At 38.4% G+C, this 18,443-nt stretch overlaps 1 protein-coding gene across 1 annotated transcript; it reads left to right on the top strand.

Moving 5' to 3' along the window:
• Nucleotides 1-388: 388 nt before the first annotated feature.
• Nucleotides 389-2,422, top strand: LOC126616403 (NAC transcription factor 56-like). Its single transcript, XM_050284459.1, has 3 exons — nucleotides 389-758; nucleotides 900-1,207; nucleotides 1,365-2,422. The coding sequence occupies exons 1-3, from the start codon at nucleotides 545-547 to the stop codon at nucleotides 1,935-1,937; spliced, it is 1,095 nt and encodes a 364-aa protein (XP_050140416.1). The 5' UTR covers nucleotides 389-544; the 3' UTR covers nucleotides 1,938-2,422.
• The last annotated feature ends 16,021 nt before the right edge of the window (nucleotides 2,423-18,443 follow it).

The following is an 18,443-nucleotide window of genomic DNA, read 5'->3' as shown; positions in this document are numbered from 1 at the left end:
TATCGCTTCTGTCAAAAAAAAAAGCATGACATCTGAAGCGTAATGCTTGTTCCCACCCCAGGCTTATCCGTCTGTATAATTTTGTTGCCTCGTGTGGTCCGTGGGCCCCACGGAACGTCCACCACACGTGTCGACCTTTCTCTCGTTTTCGAATTACACGTGTCGGCCTATCAACGGCCCACTTTTCAGTTCGCTTCGTCCTAGGGTTTTCCATCACCTCCATATCCCCTTTCCCTACCTGTCCCAATGCTAACCACCACACAGTCACTCTCAATCCCATGCACAAAATTAGGCCCCCGCCTTAATCATGGTTAACGAAGTAATTACACATCATATAAAATGGCTAATCTACCCTGATCCCATTACGTGGCCTTGACCATTGGTTCCCTAGTTTAAAAACCATGCAGGCAACTGCAGCGGAATATTTTCCCCTCACATACTTAAAACAGGGGCCCTGCCAGTCTGCCACCTCCAAACGACATTGAAGGTCTATATGTAATATGTGCTTGGCTGCACAGAAACCCTCCGAACCCAATAACCAAGGATGGAGTGCACCGACTCGTCCGCGGGCTCACAACAGCAACAGCACCAGCAGCCGCCACCTCCGCAGCCAAACCTGCCGCCCGGGTTCCGCTTCCACCCGACGGACGAAGAGCTAGTCGTCCACTATCTCAAGAAAAAGGCCACCTCCGCTCCCCTCCCGGTTGCTATCATCGCTGAAGTCGACCTTTACAAGTTCGACCCCTGGGAGCTCCCAGGTATGCGTGAAATTATAATTCTTGTATTCAACATGTGTATAAAATTATTGCATACAACAAGTGTGTATAATATTATCGACAACAATAAACTGATTATATTATTTGTTTTCTTCTTTTTTCCTCTTTTCTTTATTTGTTCAGCTAAGGCTACGTTTGGAGAGCAAGAGTGGTATTTTTTCAGTCCTAGGGACCGGAAGTACCCGAACGGAGCGAGACCCAATAGGGCAGCGACTTCCGGGTATTGGAAAGCGACGGGGACTGATAAGCCGGTGCTGACTTCCGGCGATACTCAGAAAGTTGGTGTGAAAAAAGCACTTGTGTTCTATGGAGGAAAACCCCCAAAAGGAATTAAAACCAATTGGATTATGCACGAGTACAGGCTTGCTGATAACAAGCCCAACAACAAGCCACCTGGGTGTGACTTGGGCAACAAGAAGAACTCCTTGAGGGTAATCCAACACTAAGCACGTGTATAATTAACTGATTAATTGATTAATGATATTTAAATTGGTTTTTTGTACCCCATGGTATCATTGGTACTTACCTTTTATTTGTTAATTTAATTTGAAGATTAGTAAATTGATTAATATGTTTGTGTTCATGTAGCTTGATGATTGGGTGCTGTGTAGAATTTACAAGAAGAACAACACGCATAGGCCGATGGATCATGAGAGGGAGGATTCCATGGAGGACATAATGGGACCATTGATGCCACCATCCATAAGTCATGTGGGCCACCATCAGAATATGAAGCTGCACTTTCCAAAATCTAATTCGAGTTATGGACCGCCTTTCATGGAAAATGACCAAATATTTTTTGATGGGATAATGAGCAGCACCGACGGATCAGCTTCTACTCATCAGCTGCAACTAAAACGGCCAATAGTTCCATCTTGGTACTGGAATAATCAGGAAGATGATCAGACGGCTGCTGATCCTTCATCAAGCAAGAGAATACAACTGCACCAATTGGACAATGGTACTAATTCTAATGGTGCTGGGATTAATGGTGGTTCTACAAATAACAATTCTAGTTCTATTGCCAATCTACTTTCCCAGCTTCCACAGACGCCACCATTGCACCAACATGCAGTTCTGGGGTCACTTGGCGACGGTATATTCCGGACGCCATATCAACTGCCTGGAATGAATTGGTATTCTGAGTCCAATTTGGGATAAAGGGTTGATGAATTTGATGATTTATGGCACGTATCATTTAGCGCTTGAGATCGATGGATCGATTGAAAAAGGTTTGAAGATTACGATGATCATGTTATATAGTTATGCTCTTGTTAATTGGGGGATGATAGAGGATATAAATAGTTTGTATAGATTTTGGATAATTAGGGGGGATTGAGATTTTGCTTCTTAGGATATTAATCAAACGGTCCAGATGATGATGAAGAGTGGCCTCATCAAATTCCTTTGACAAAAAAGGTGGCTGCTATAAATTCAGGTGAGGCCATGGATATCTTCAGCTGATAAAAATATAATCTCTACTTATTTTTGCTCCTTTTAGTTTTTTTTTTTTCTTTTCTTATGTAGAGATGATGAGGTCCTTTTGTTGTTGAAAAAAAATATATACTTGTATATTAGATCTTATTGTAGAACATCTATATCTTCCCAACTATATTTATAAATTGAAGAAAGCAACAATTGTACTACTGCGTTATATTTCTTTGACATATTTATACTTTTAAATTTTCATCTTGATCATGAACATCATATATGTGCTTGAAGTTATTAGCAGAAAAATTAGCTAGATAGTAGTGCTTGCTTGGTTTTGGCTTTCTCTTCCATTCAACACCATGAACCCCTACAAGGTAAGGATCTTTTCATTACATCTATTTAAGTAAACTGTAAGAAGAAAGAACATGCAATCTGAAAGTGATGTCCTTTGTGATATTATTTTCCCTTTTCATTTTTCCAAACTTTCAAATGATTTTTTTGAGTTGACGCAATAACAGTTCTCTGTGTAAAATTTCACATGTACGCTTTGTATTTTGCATGTACGGTTTGTATCATGTTTCAAAACTTTCAAGCGATAAAAAATGTATGTGCCTTTCTAAATTAGATTTTTTTTTTTTAACAAATGATATTATCTATGTACTAAGGAGAGGGGATGAACTTAATCTCATAATGAGTTAGCAATAATGTGGTTCAAATTCATCTTTGACGAAAATCGAACCAAGACGTCTCACTTACAAGTGAAGAGAAATATCACTAGATAGTAGTACTAAGTAGCATACTTTCAATTTAGATTTTAGGGTAATATTAAAAATTAAAAAAAAAATTATCACCACTAGAGATAATATCACAAATTTTTTTTTTAATATTGTAATATTCCATAAATAAATAACTTCTTTAGAGTCACAAAAAATTTTGGTCTAGGAATAAACTTCACATAATAATAAATTATAAAATTTCTTGGTTCCATCTTAAGAAAACACGCCTCCACATAGTAATAATTGTCAATGAGTACAAAAATATGAATATCACAAACAAAAGTTCAAGATGAACTAAAATGTTTCTCTAAAGTTTTTGGGATAATGCTCTAATTTTTAGAGTTAATACCAGTTCTTGAGTTTGTGGCAACATATATGTAAGAAATAAAATACTATAGCCGAAAAAAATTATTTAAAAAATACAACATTCATTAGGATAAATAAGTCAATAAGTAACATTTCTTTAACTACATATCTATTAAGTAATAACCTCTCCAAAATTATAAAATGGAGTTGATCCCTACTTTACGACTTTACGGAAATTTTACTGTTGGCTGGAAAAGAATATAAACATGTCGTTAATTTGAAGTAAGAAGATGGGGTCCCATTGCCATTCATCACTCATAATTGTTTTTTTTTGTCAAAATCACGCATAATTGTTAAATTAATCTAAATTATCGTCATCAGATGATATTATCATGTCGGTACTAAGGTTAATCATGAATTTCTTGTCCTTCAATTGTCTATTAGTTTCTGCACCTTCACCGTTGAGTGGTTCAAGTTCAATGGTGATTAGACTATGAATTGTGATCTGTCAACTTCCTATTGGTTTTGAGAGAATTTCAGCACCAAGTATCTGTATTAGCTTCCTCGCTAGTCTAAATCTTTTTATCCAATTTCTCTTATTATCCCTGGCTCCAAAACATGCTTCTACTGTATCCATTTTATGAAATTAACTAATTAATTACACGACATCACTCATTTGAAAATAAGAAATACATATAAGCATCAGAAAAATACGATAATTTAAAGGAAACATATTGGAATACCAATTTATTATGGTGAAATTAGCGTTTAATATAAGTGATGTGACATTTTCAGAAATGAACTGAACAGATTTTTCTTACAGATTAGATTTTAAATCTTTTTCATGTCTCCTTTGGAGGAGAAAGGCATTGAGTATAGAAATTGAGGAAAAATTGTAGATGTGATTTTTGTTAAGTTTGTTTTTTCTTTCTGAACGCTAGGTTAAGCATAATTTTATTGAATTAAAATTACTTTTTATGATTGTTTGTGCGAATTACTTCCAAATCAAAGATATTGTCACTAGAAATTGTACTCATGTGACAACCCTTGTAAGTTGTAACTGTTCTTATTTAATTATGAACAATCATTATCGTTACTTGTAAAAAAAAAAAGAGCTTGTTTGTGTTTGTAATCCACACCTTGAGAGAGATACCCCATAATAAGTAAGCTGCACAAGAAGAAGCCTGAAATTTCAAGTATATGGGTTTGTAGAAAAAGGTGAGTTTGCTTTTACCTCAATTTCCTCACACAAAACCTTTGATTAAATATAAAAAAAAAGGTTAAATAGTGGCAAAGGTTTATTATCTATACCATGAGTTTAGTTTTCGTCCCTGAACTCTAATAATAATTTCTCTCATCCTCAAAGTATGTCATTAGTTGCACTAGTAATCATTTTTATTAACTCCGTCAACTTTTCCGTTAAGTTGAGGGGTAACATAGGAATTTCATCTAGAAAATAAGAAAATAAATTTTTTAAACATAAAGACTTGGCTTTTCAAGGATAGAGGAGGAACACCTTAAAATACCTCGTGACATATTTACAAAACTTCGTACTTATGATTGGAACTCTTTAAAGATTTGATTAAATGATTTTAGTTTCAATTGTTTTTTTACAAAAATGATCTATAATATTGATTTACTATATAAACGGTTCCAATCATAAACACGAAATTCTGTAAATAGGTCACAGACTATTTTGAAGAGAAACTCCTCTTAACCTTAATAGGAGCAACGTCTCTTTTTGAATAAATTAAATTTTTTTTATGTATGAAAAGATCACTATACTTTTAAATTTGACGGAAAAGAAGACAAGTGTAATGAAATGACCACTCATACAACACATAGCTAAGTTAGAGAACTAGAGAAACTAATACGAGAGTTCAGACAAACTAAATATGAAGTAAAGTTTAAGGACCCCTAAAAAAATCCTACTTTATCTCCACAAAAAGATTTTGAAGATATTCGAGAGAGTGAGTGTCATTTTCTGTCATTGGACTGATAAGACGTAGTTAAGTATATTCCATGACCTTGAGGTCACACAAATTGACAACAAGAGGCTACCTTGCAAATGGCTTTTCGTTTTTGCTGACTGCATATGGGACCATTCTTTGCAATCATCTAAAGGAATCATTATCTTCAAACCACACAAATTAAACACCCTTTAATTACATACCTCTCTAAGGAAAGAGCACAAAACACCATTGTTAAATTTCGCATCATTGCTGCTTAATTTGGTATAGATCATTGCGATCATGAAAATGCGCTGTTATCTTCTTTGATCCCATTGTGGAAGATGCTTTCCCAAAGCCTAGAAACCAACCACAAATTTTGCCCCATACATTACAATTTTACATTTTTTTGAATTGAAATATTAATATTTTCTCCCATGCTTATTTTTTCTTCTTCAAAGATTTTGTAGATAATTCGTAAGGCTTTGTTGTTCTTGTAAAGATTCCATAAAGAAACATTAACATTCTTCACAAGAATATTAAATAATCAATTGGCTAGGACGCACTAAATCCCCATCTATGAGATATGCCATTTCAAATGACAAACGAAGTTATCTAGTGAGTAGCTCCATTGCATTTAACAAGGAGCATATGAATACTCAACTGACTTTGTAGATTTCATAAAGAAACATTAACATTCTTCGCAAGAATATTAAATACCCAATTAGGATGCACTTAATCAATAGAGATACGCCATTATGATAACAAATTAAACCACCGAGTGAGCTGCTCTATTGCATTACAAAGAAGCATAGCTGCATAGGAATACTCAACTGGCTCCATATGTTTGGCTATCTAAATTACCTTGAAGACAATGTCATCGATAGTTTCCATTTCCAATTCTCCCCCTAGCATCCTTTCTCATTTGCTTTGTCGGATATATATACTTATTTGACAATTTTTTTTAGGCGGTTTTATTCAAACAACTATTTTTATCTCACACACTTTTTTCAATTTTTGGTCTTTGGATTGAATAAATTCAAGAATATTATGACAAAAATTAATACGAGTGTGTAGGAAGTAAAAAGGGGTATGTGAATAGCATGACCTTTTTATATATATATACAACAGGGGGAATCAAACCTAACTATGACCTCTATGCAAGGGTAAATCAATACTCTTGTGTGACATTATTATATGCAAATATTTATATCTTTAAAAACAAAAACAAAAAAAACCTTAAAAAAATATTCATAAGAAATTGAAGAGAGCAGATCTTTGTTCCTCCTTGTTTTTAAAAGCAAGCAGATCCAGGATTTAAAAGCTGTATGATTAAAGTTAATTATTGGTCTTCGTTTTCAAGAATTTTTCATGATAGAAGACAAAAAACCAAATTGAAGTTGAACAAATCAATCGGACAGATAAAGAGAGAACACCAGTTTTGATTGAAATTTATTGTGTGGGGTAGTTCTTGATTGATCTTACATTGCCTAGGCCTCTATCTCCCAATAGAAGATCTGATGCTAAAAGGTGGGTTGCAACCGGAATTTATTTGTTTTGGCTCGTAGATTGAGTGTTGATGATAACCGAAATGACCTAATTCGAACGGTTTTTAATTTTGAGGATTACAATTTAGCATGCTACTATAGTTTACCAAATTACTTGGACTTATATGGTGGTAGTGATCTATTACCAATCAATGTGATGAGTTATAATGTCAGACTCTTAAAAAAAGAAAGATATTTACTATAATTTCAATTAGGGCTAACTATATTTTACATTATTTAGGTTTGAAGTGATTTTACACTATGAGAGGAAGAGGAAAGCTATCTTTCGGGCATCCTTTATTTAGGTCGGTGCAATCGACACACATTCTCCACAAGACCTTTTGGAGTAGGAGACTTTCCTTGGTCGGATTCTTCTTAACAAGGACAACATTTGCTACCCACGTTGGATAATTGACTTCACAGACGAAGCCTATGCCTTTGAGTTTTTCAACTTCTGCCTTTTTGCCTCGTACCGTTCAGCGTCATAAGATCTTCGCTTCTGTCTCACTGGCTTGGTCTTGGGGTCAATACTTAAGCGATGACAGATTATATCGGGAGAGATGCCCGGCATGTCCTCGTATGACCAGGCGAAGACCTCAGTGTTCTCTTGCAAAAATGAGATTAATGCCAACTGAATGGGTGGTGACAAGGTGGTACCAATCTTCACCATGCGATCCAAATAATCTTTTGAGATAGAGACCTTCTCCAACTCTTCAGCGGGTTGTGTTTGCTGGGTGAAAGAGTCATCTCGAGGATCGTTGGGTTGACTGTTGCCACCGTGAAGATCCAAGTTGGCTTCGTCTGGGCTGGTCTTTATGACTTGGTCATGTATAGAAAGGGTTTCCTTGGGCACATGCAGGTGTTGTTGCTTGACCGAAGTGTTGTAACATGATCGTGCACTATGTTGATCTCCTCTGATGTAACCATTGCCATAGGGGGTTGGAAATTTCATCAACAACATATGTGTGGATACCATGGCCTTGAGATCATTGATACCTGTGCATCCGAAGATGACATTGTATGTCGTTGGGCAATCAACCACCAAGAAGTTAGTGGTAATGGTAACTGTGTAAGGGTCTGTACCAATGGTGAAAGGTAAGTGTATGCTCCCCAAAGGTTGCACGATATCACCGGAGAAGCTTATCAAAGGGGAAATCGAGCGGTCGAGCAAGTGTTCAGCTACATTAAGTGTCCTGAAAGCTTCAGCAAACATGATATTGACCGAAGCCCCCGTGTCTACCAGGATTCGTCGTACTTCAAAGTTGGCTATGTAAGCTTCCACGATCAGTAGGTCATTGTGAGGGTAGATGATATCTCTTTCTTCCTCAGCGTAGAAACATATTGGATCCTAGTTAGGCTTTTGATACTTACCTCCCCTGATGTCTTCCACGTGAAACACTTGGTGGCCAGACCTTAAAGCTCGTTCACTATTTTTCATGGCCCTGTTGGAAGATTTAGATATGGGTGTGCCACCACTTATGGAATATATCACATTTACCTAGCGTTGGTTACGGTTACCCCTTGGAGGGTGAAGGAGGAATTGATTAATTTTTCCTTCACGTGCCAAAGTTTCAATATGATCACGAAAGGTGATACACTTCTCGCCGTCATGGCCGTTATGCTTGTGGTAGCAGCAAAACGTGCCCGTGTTCTTCGTGGGCTTGTAATCCGGGTGCCTCGGCTTTGGCTTCGGTATCAAGTGTGCTATGCTGAGATAAATGGCCACGCATGTGGCGTTCAAAGGTGTGTATGCCTCATACCTCAGGGTAGGGGCTGTCCTGACACGTGCTTAACCCACTGTGTTGACTGCCTGGGGTCGGAGATTATCATGGCGATACCCTTGGTTATCGCGGTAGTGTCCCTTACTCCTTTTACTAAAATGAGACTGGTGAGGATGGAAATCTTTCCTTTTGCCATGAGATTGATATGTCTGTTGATTTGGCAAAGTATTAAGTAAGGCAGGGGGAGGCACTGCTGCCGTTTGAAAGGTCGAGGTCTTCTTATTTGGTTGGATCTGGCTTCCACTCCCTACTTACTGATAAGGGGTGGTTATGGGGGGTTTCCCTTGATATGTCATTGCCTTGGCGGAGGCATGATTGTAAGTCTGTGCCATCATCTCAGAGTAAGTCTTCCAAGTGTTGGCATTGATCATGTACTTGAAGAAAAAATCACGTAGGCCTGCCATGAAGGCCTTGAGGGTGGTCTTGTCATCTGCCTCAGTGCAGGGAGAATACTCATGGCTGAAACGACCAACATACTCTTGTAGTGACTCATCCGACTTCTGGCGAATAGTGTACAAGTCATATGCAGAATGCAAGCGATCGGTCTGGAAGATGTGTTAAGAGACAAACAGTTTCCTTAGTTCCTTAAATGAGTCTACTGTCTCAGGTGGAAGACGGCAATACCAGTTTAGAGCTTCGCCAGAGAGGGTGGAGGGGAAGAGAAGACATCGTTCTTCGTCGGTGTGCATCCGATATGCCATGGTGGACTCAAAGAGGTTAAGGTGTTCAATTGGATCCTCCCTTCTAGTATAGAGTTGTAAACCAAGCTTTTGTTTTATCTTCGCTTGAAGGGGGTGTCAAGGATCCTCCTTATGAGAGGGCCAGGCCTGGGTTGGTTCCAGTCAAGTATCTCGGCTTGACGTTCGGCCTTCAACTTGTTTACTTCCTCAAAGAGCTGTAGGACAAGGGGGTCTTGAGTGGAGTCATGTACCACTGGGATTTTCTTTCGTAAGTCTCCATCGCCTCTTGGAAGTAGGAAAGTTTAAGCAAAGGCGTGTGATTTTTTCTTGGACTCGTCGTACTGACTTCGAGGACGAGTCTGTCGGAATACCTTAGAGTCCCATGTCCTTTATGTTCCTTTAGGACCTGTCGTTCCTTCCCTAGATTGGTAGCTAGCCTGGGTTGTGGGAAGGGACTGAGTCTTTCAGAAACCCTTAGGTCATTGATCTTCGAGCATATGTGGAGGGGATTCTCTCGACGTTGCTTTAGAAAGTCTCGGCAGTCACGATAAATGGCTTTCGATCCTTCCAACCCTTCTGCAAGGAGGTGTCTTCCTCCACTTCTCCTGCTTAGGGTCGAAACAGCTGGGTTGAGAGAAGTCTCATGTTGATCAATGTTTTAATTATTAGCTCGCTCCTTATCAGGGATACCCATATCGAAGGAAGGTGACCATCCGTGTTGGGGGGGCACCCAAATGATGGTTGATGTCCACAGGGGCAACAAGCTCTCGTGTTTGAGTACGCATAGTTTCGTGGAGCGTCTCAAAGAGCTTCTCATACTGCTCCTGGAGGACCTCATTCTTCATTGCTATCTCGTTGTTTTGAGCTTCTAGCTCATCTACTTTAGCTTGAAGAGCAACCCTCTTTCCTTCATTCTTTCGCTGCTTCGCACTAGGTGCAAGAGGGGTGTCATTCTGTGTGTTGTGGCTTCCTTCGCTCCCCATGTTGAAGAGGGATGCCTGGTCAAAAGAGAGTGTACGAATGGTGGAAACCAGCTTGACAAAGCTGAAGATAGTGGGAATAAGTGTCGTTCCCACAGACGGCGCCAAATGTTGATGCACAAAATCAGCGAGGACTTTGGTACAACAGAAAGTGTTAAGTTTGTGACATTCGCTAGATTGCTCCGGTCACTAGTATGAATAAGTATGTAAATGGATAGGGACAGGGAAGCAAACACAAGATGTAAGTGGTTCACCCAAATTGGTTACGTCCACGGAGTAAAGGAGTTCTTATTAATTGTGAAGGGTTTACACAAGTACATAGGTTCAAGCTCTCCTTTAGTGAGTACTAGTGAATGATTTAGTACAAATGACATTAGGAAATATTGTGAGAGAATGATCTCTATTTATAGAAGAAAGTTTCTAGTTTCATTCTGACATTGACACGTGTTGTGTTGTGATTGGCTTCTGATGTTGACACGTGTCGCGCTATGATTGGCTTCTGATGTCGACACGTGTCGCACTGTGATTGGCCTCCTGGTTGGAGGGAAACTCTTCTGGGTCATTGACGATATAACGTTGACCGGTGCTCGGTAGTTTCGAGATTGGTCAAGTATGATACAAACAAGTCATAAGGTTTTAATTTTCTCACATTGCACTCCCAAGGTTTTGTAGTTGTATTAATTAACACCTTCTGTCTATTTGAAAGTTTAATTCTCCATTAAAGTGATGAATTTTTAGTCAATTTGGTACAAGTGTGGGTTACATGTCAACCTAATTGCAAGTTACACGTTCACCATATCATCAGTTTAATGAATATTCAAATAATTTGTTAGAAAAAAGGCAAGATTGATACAATTTTAATTTAAAATTTCAAGATGCAATGTGAAAAGGTTAAAACCTCATTGCCTAATTTGAAAATCACCCCAAACTTGAATGGTGTAACATATAGTTTGCCCATTAAATTAAGATTACTAGTATTGATTTTCTGACAATATAAATAGCATATTAAATTATTCGACCAAATAAATGTTGTATGTACATATAACATAAAAATATCATCACCTTAGTCTTTACATGAAAATACCGTCAAGATAATTATCTTTGATATCTTTTTTTTTTTTTTTTTAACAAACAATAACGTTAATGAGTTAAATTGTTATATGCTAGGAGAAGGAGGATCGGTGGGAATCAAACTTACACCACGATGCATAGGCATCATCTATTTCCACCATTGCGACAAAGCACCATATGCAATTATTAAAGATATCATGTACTAGATTCTTAATTGTGGTTCTGATTTTCGAACCATCAGATCAAGATGGATGAAGTAGTAAAGACCGAATCTCCGGATCCGGACGAACGAATCATCTTAAATCAAACCTTGAACCCTTAAGTCTATATGATTAAATGTACACAGTCAAAATGATCTATATGATATCGATTAGATTTTATGGTATTCTTTGAGCAAGTCATTCTGACGTGTACCGGGACAGGTAGAATAGGTCTGCCTTTGTTGGAAATGACTTGCTTAGCCCTCAAGAAATGGATCTTTTAAACCGATCTAGATTAGGAGAGAACTTGGGAAATCCTGATATTATGAGAATTAGCTTGTGCTCTAAGTAATCACACACTTAATTGGAAGGACATATCTTACCAGACTTCCTATTTAGCCTTCAAGGAACCCGCTTCCAAAACATGGCCAACAACTTGGATCGCAGGGAAGATCGAGAGGCATCTCAAGCAAGAATCCTCAGTTAAATCACGTAGAGGATATCTGATCCGTTATCTGATGAAATTGCAGCCATTCTGCCTCCGAATAAATTTATCCCTCCATAGATGAAATCCTAAAAATAGGACTCTGATCAAGACAATCACATCATGGAATATCAGAATGTCATGGCCCTCTATAGTCATGATGAAGCTACTAAGTGCAAAATCTTCCCCTCAACGCTTGAGAGAAGTGTAATGCACTGGTACGGGGAGCTTCCCCCACGATCTATGAAAAAAACCTTACGATATTGGCAGACATCTTTGCTAATGACTTCTTATTTTATCATTATGTTCACAAATGCCATGACATGTTGTACCATCTGAACTAGAGGAAAGACGAAAGCTTGAGAACTTACATAAAATGGTTCCAGACGGAGCTAGCTGACATAGAAAAATTGGATGATAAGATATCTACTACAACCTTCAAGAGAGGATATACATCAAGTCGAAATCGAGCAAGAAACTTGGGAAAAAGAAATACGATAAACATCACCTTAGCGGAATGCCTCGAGATGGCAGATGATATTACCACTTAGGATGATGAGTTCTAAAAGAAGAAGAAGGAAGTCAAAACATATCCAAGGGCTGACAAAACTCATAAGAGGCAAGATTGGAAGGAAAATACTCTGCCCGCATCTCGGAGAAACTATCGACCAACTAAGGAAGCTAAATCCCAACCTCATCAATACACACCCCTTAACACTTTTATCAGTATTATCCTTCATGAAATCGAAGACAACCCATACCATGTAAGGCCTCAACCAATCCCACCACATATCACTTGTAGACACCCCAATAAGTATTGCGCCTTCCACCAAAACATAGGGCACACTACAAAGAAATGTATGACGCTCTAGGACCACATTGAGGACTTAATTGATCAAGGCTATTGTTGGGAGTATGTGAAGGACCAAGCAAAGAAAGTTGATACAAAGTGGGATCGAGAAAGAAAATAACACACCTCGACCCGAAATGTCCACCCGGACTCCAAATCGAGCTATGATGGCTTCATCACCAAAACAAAAGTCAATAATCTCATCTTTAGAGGCATTTTCCTCTATTCGCTTTTTAAAAATTAATAAAATCGTAAAATTAGGGACGGGTATGAGCGATTATTTTACCGTATTCTTGAAGTACGATATGAACTCGTACGCGCAAACAAAATCGAAATCAAAGTTACGACAGAGATTTTATGGAACTACGAAGTGAAGGTCAATTTAGGAAATTCACTATACTAGATATTTTCTTTCTTATTATTTTATTGTTTTTGTTTTCAGATTTCTGTTTTGTGGGAACCACATATCTCCATCTCCGCCACGTGTCTCTTTTTCTCCCACCTTTTTGGCTTATCTTCACCCCCACTCACTTAACTCTCTAACTCTCTATCTTCTCTCTAACTCTCTTCTCTAGAAAACCGGCAAAGTCCCCTTCTTTCTTTTTTTTCAACTTGCCGTTCCAACGAGACTGACCACTCACTAGATCAACACCTTCAACTCTCTCCTCTACGAAGACACAAAGGAACCCCAGAGTCACATCATCACTTGGACATTTTATCTCCCTCACCCCTTATGTTTACTGCTCGGAGATGATAGCGACAACCCTTGGCGCCATGTTTCACGGTGAACCACCTTGACCACCATCTGTTTAATGCGCGTTGTTACTGAGAACATGAACTCAAGCCTGAGGCCTCACACCCTATAGTGGCTTACGCCACTGTTCATTATTGTTCCCAAACGAAATCTAGTGAGTTATTGACTTTTCCGGCAAGGTGAGCCTCGAAAACCTCCAAGATCTTCATAGATCATGTTTTAAGTATGATTAGGGTAAATTTGAGGGATTTTGGTGACGTTTGGACGCATGAAGCAACTCGGGGGGAAGTTCCCTAGTTTTCTAGCTGAGATCCAACGTCTTCGAGCCATTTTCCGGCCAACTCCGGCCACAGCTTAGTCCCATTTAGGTATATTTTGAATCTTTGTCTTTCTAACTTTATTTTGGTTTTTAAATGGTGAGTTTTGGTTGACTTTTGAAGCTAATCAGAGCTTGGGAAGTTTCGTGGCCAAATCTCCAGATTCCGGTAGTTGCAACGGCAACTGGAAAAAAAATAAAAATAAAAATATATCCAAACCCGGATTCATGGGCCAGATCCGCAAGACCAACCCAGGTCCATTTCCAAAATTAAAGGGAATATTTCGTTAACTTTAGTAGAATATTCCATCTGAGGATGGAATATTATGTTAAAGTTAATTGTTGACCGTTAGTTGTCTTTTGTTGACCTTTTTGAAATTTTCTCGAAAACCCTCCTAGGCTAATTTCGATGCCTGGGTCCGTTTTTGACATCTGTTTAGTGAAATTCTAAAGATTTAACGTAGTTGACCGGCTCTACGTCTCGATTGACTTTTTAGGGTTGACCGTTGACTTTTCGTTGACTTTTTAAGAAAAATTGCCCTGGACCCTTCTTAGCATATTGGCTTTTTAGCCAAAATGGTCTTTGAGATTTGCATAACTCCTCACTTTGGTCCCTGAGATTTCAAATCAATAGAAGTGGTCCCTGAGATTGTCCACCATTTATCATTTTGGTCATTCCGTTAAAAACTCTGTTAAGTGTCCTGAAGCTCTTGGTCGGAAGTTTAGGCAATTTTCAAAACTTTATAACTCAATCGTTTCTTAACCAAATTCGACCCATAATATATCAAAATGAAGATAGAAAACTGTAGAATAAGATTATACCTATTTAGAAGCCCAATGGTTGCCAGAGATGGTCGGAAAATAGCCTCAAAGTTGACTGGTCCGAAGGAAAATTGAAAAACTCGCTGGAAACTGGGTAAACTTTAAACGTTCATACCTTCTTCAATACTCAACGTAATCAAGTGATTTAAAAACAAAAATCATACTTCTTGACGAGATGAAGAGAATGGTACCTTTTTCAGATGCTAACTCGTCTTGGTTTGGCTGGAAAATGGCTCGAAAGTGGCTGTCTTGGTCTCGAATTAGCCACTTTTGAGCCATTTTTCGGCCAAATCATGGTGAGTTAGCCATAAACAAAAGTACCATTCTCTTTGTCTCATTGCGAAGTATGATTTTTATTTTTGAATTACTTGATTTCACTAAGTATTGAAGAATTTATAAACGTTTAAAGTTTATCCAGTTTCCAGCGAGTTTTCCAGTTTTCTCTCGGACCAGTCCACTTTGAGGCTATTTTCCGACCATATCCAGCCACCATTGGGCTTCCAAATATGTATAATCTTATTCTACAATTTCCTATCTTCATTTTGATATATTATGGGTCGAATTTGGTTAAGAAACGATTGAGTTACGAAGCTTTGAAAATTGCCCAAACTTCTGGCCAAGAGCTCCGGGACACTTAACGGAGTTTTTAACGGAATGACCAAAATGATGGATGGTGGACAATCTCAAGGACCACTTCTATTGATTTGAAATCTTAGGGACCAAAATGAGGAGTTATGCAAATCTCAGAGACCATTTTGGCTAAAAAGGCTAGCGTATTTTGACGCCTTGATTCCAAATCCGCTCTCCATTTTCCCAAATTTAATCTTTTTAGTTGAGTTTTACTGACAGGACCCTATATTATGCTTAAGTGTGATTACTATCGGAGATTCCGGTTTTTCTAGTCCGGATGACTGGGACCTCACAAGTGTTTGTGAGTGGGTCTTTTCTTTTATATAGTATATATATTTATTTAGTTTCCACATATATATTTAATAATGAATTTTCTACGTGATTGCCATAATTAAATTAATGTTTATAAGAAAGGTCGTAAGAGAATTATGAAATTATTCTTAATCATGCAGGATGCACATGTATGCGTACTATTATGGGATGCTTTAATTATATTTGTAACCATGAATAGTGTTATGTTGACTAGAATTATCAATTTACCATTACATGATCGTATTTATGTTATATGTTCATCGTGTGCTGCACTGGTGTTAGTACTCGCCCGAGGCCAATGCCAGTCTTTCACGTGTATATTCACATCACACTGTATGCTCACTTTGGATCTATTGTAGGTGCCAGTCATGCCCTAGATTGCTATAGGCAATTAGGACTCGTATGTGATGCGCATATCGCTAGTCTTCACGTGATTGTAGTACTAGAATGTATACCTTTATTACACACAGTCATGTTTATATCAAAATATCTCTGCATGAACTCGTGTGTTAGCATATGTCGATGAGCACTCGATATGATATGTTTATTTATACGAAATTATGTGGTTACCGGACTTTAGGTGTTTATTTACGAAAAATTTTGACGTATTGAATTCTTGAGATATTGCAGGCTACGGTAAGTATTTTCATACTATAGTATGTATATTTTGAAAACTATACTTGTTTTACGGTGAGGGGTTATTACGTTTTGAAAAGGTTTTACAAAGCTTTTTTTTAGGCCCACTCACCTTTGTTTTTCGCCTGTCCAAGTTTTAGTAGCTGAGCTTTCGTATCAACAAGGATTCTTGGCAAATCTTAGTATAGGTTACCTTCAATGGTATAATTCTCAATCTACTCTACTTTACTTTACTTATGCTCTGACATCACGTGTGGAATGGGTTCATTCCCGCTCACTAGCGCACTCTTATATTTAGGCACTTTTAGGCTTAAATTTATTCACATTTTTCCACATCACTACACTTTATGACTTCGTCACCTTCTTGATATCGACCAACATAGCTCGATTTGGAATCCAGGTGAACATTCCTTGTCGAGGTGTGTCAGCAAAGGTTTCAATGATGAAGAAAGGTCAGCCAAGAAACTAGTGCTAGCCATAAATTTCAATTATGGAGAACAGAATCACCTGGGATCCACCAAAAAAGAGCGCATGATCGCATGCAAAAAGCCTTAACTGATAGCTTCGATTAGAGAACCTATCTCGATTGACAAGACTATCATCATGTTCTCAGACAAGGATCTGGACGACGTTCATAAATTTCATTGTCGAAGCCCACCAAATGGCTGGCCAATGTGGTGTTGGTCCAGAAAAAAAATGGCAAATGGAGAGTTTGTGTAAACTTCACAAACCTTAGCAAAGCTTATGTTCATGGCTAGAATTTCCGTTGGGGATGTTTCCTAGCGGACGAGCACACAGCTCCCCGAGAGGTTGGCGCCGGTTGATGCTTTTTGTCGGGCTTCTACTCACTGGTGGGCTTGTCGAGCAAAGCTTTGTCGGGCAAGGCTTGTCGGGTAAGGCTGAAAGAGAAGGACAGAGTTAACTTTGAAAGGTGCCTTTGTGGGGCCTTAGGTGTAGGCCTTTAGGCTCACAATCAAGATTAACTTTTAGGTGCTCAGGCGTGCCACTGCCATCTTTAGCATGGCAGATGTAAAACAGATGTTGAGTTTAGGTTGTATATATACCCGAGAGACTGTTTTAGTTATGAAATGTGCCTTTGTGGGGCCTTAGGTGTAGGCCTTTAGGCTCACAATCAAGAACTAACCCAGTACTCGAACATACAATGTTTATTTCATTGATTGCGGAAGTATTATGACTATTATACTTCTATTTATCCGAGCCCGAAGAGCAGAATGAATCCAAATAAGTGCCTTTGTAGGGCCTTAGGTGTAGGCCTTGAGGCTTCCCATCAAAATTACTTCTATACTCAAACGTTCTACAATAATCATAATATAACAGAAATAAAACTAAGAAATAGGTCGATTACTTGCACCCCAAGTAACTTCGGACTTCTTGTTATCAAAGACTGTCGTGGATGGGTTAAGTCCACATAAGGTTCTTTTTTATGCCTTTAGACCAAGGACTTTTGAATGATCAATCTTATATGCCCGAGGGTTTAGAACTTATAACTGATTTAAACTATGACTACATATTCCAATCGGATTCAAGCACTGAGGAGTCTTTTAATCATCAACTTGCTAGAAATAACTTGGATACAAATGGAAGTATACAACATATTACTAGACTTATAAATGAAAAGACAAAAACAAAGAGGATCGGGCAAGGCTGGTCGTCTTGTAACTTTCTATCTTTGTGATTTATAGAGGGGTTTAAGAGCTTGGAAAGAGGGATAGGGAAATGAGTTTACAAAAGGAAATCGATACTACAGCAAGATTTAGACAAGGTAGCAGAGCTTTTACAAAGGGCTTTTGGTAAGGGTTGATCCCGAAAGGGATGAAGGCTTGAGCTGACTACAACTTTGTTGAAGGCAAATCTGGTTTGAGCAGAGTTTGTGCTTGTATTTGTTTGTTTGATTAAGTGTCCCTATCTCTGATTTCTCTTTCTTCTTTTATAGATAGTTTGGCTTGGCCTCCTATAGCACTAATCTTGCCCGAATGCAGCTTGAAAGGCAATGACTCATCAGCTTTTTACTTGTACTGCCACTATAAAGTGCTTTTGGGCTGATTAGCTGGTTGGTCTACAACACTTGGTCTCTAGGTAGGTGAGCAAGTGGTTCAAATGATCTACACCTAGTCGGGAAAA

The sequence above is a fragment of the Malus sylvestris genome, chromosome 3 (assembly GCF_916048215.2).
Source record: "Malus sylvestris chromosome 3, drMalSylv7.2, whole genome shotgun sequence".
Lineage (NCBI taxonomy): Eukaryota > Viridiplantae > Streptophyta > Magnoliopsida > Rosales > Rosaceae > Malus > Malus sylvestris.
Note: the sequence above shows the minus strand (reverse complement) of the source record. Positions and strands in the feature narration are given on the sequence as shown.

Bases quoted from the DNA above. Each gene is read 5' to 3' on its own strand.
- LOC126616403 (XM_050284459.1), top strand. From the start codon at position 545: ATGGAGTGCACCGACTCGTCCGCGGGCTCACAACAGCAACAGCACCAG. The intron at 759-899 runs GTATGCGTGAAA...TTATTTGTTCAG, and splicing joins CGACCCCTGGGAGCTCCCAG to CTAAGGCTACGTTTGGAGAG. The intron at 1,208-1,364 runs GTAATCCAACAC...GTGTTCATGTAG, and splicing joins ACAAGAAGAACTCCTTGAGG to CTTGATGATTGGGTGCTGTG.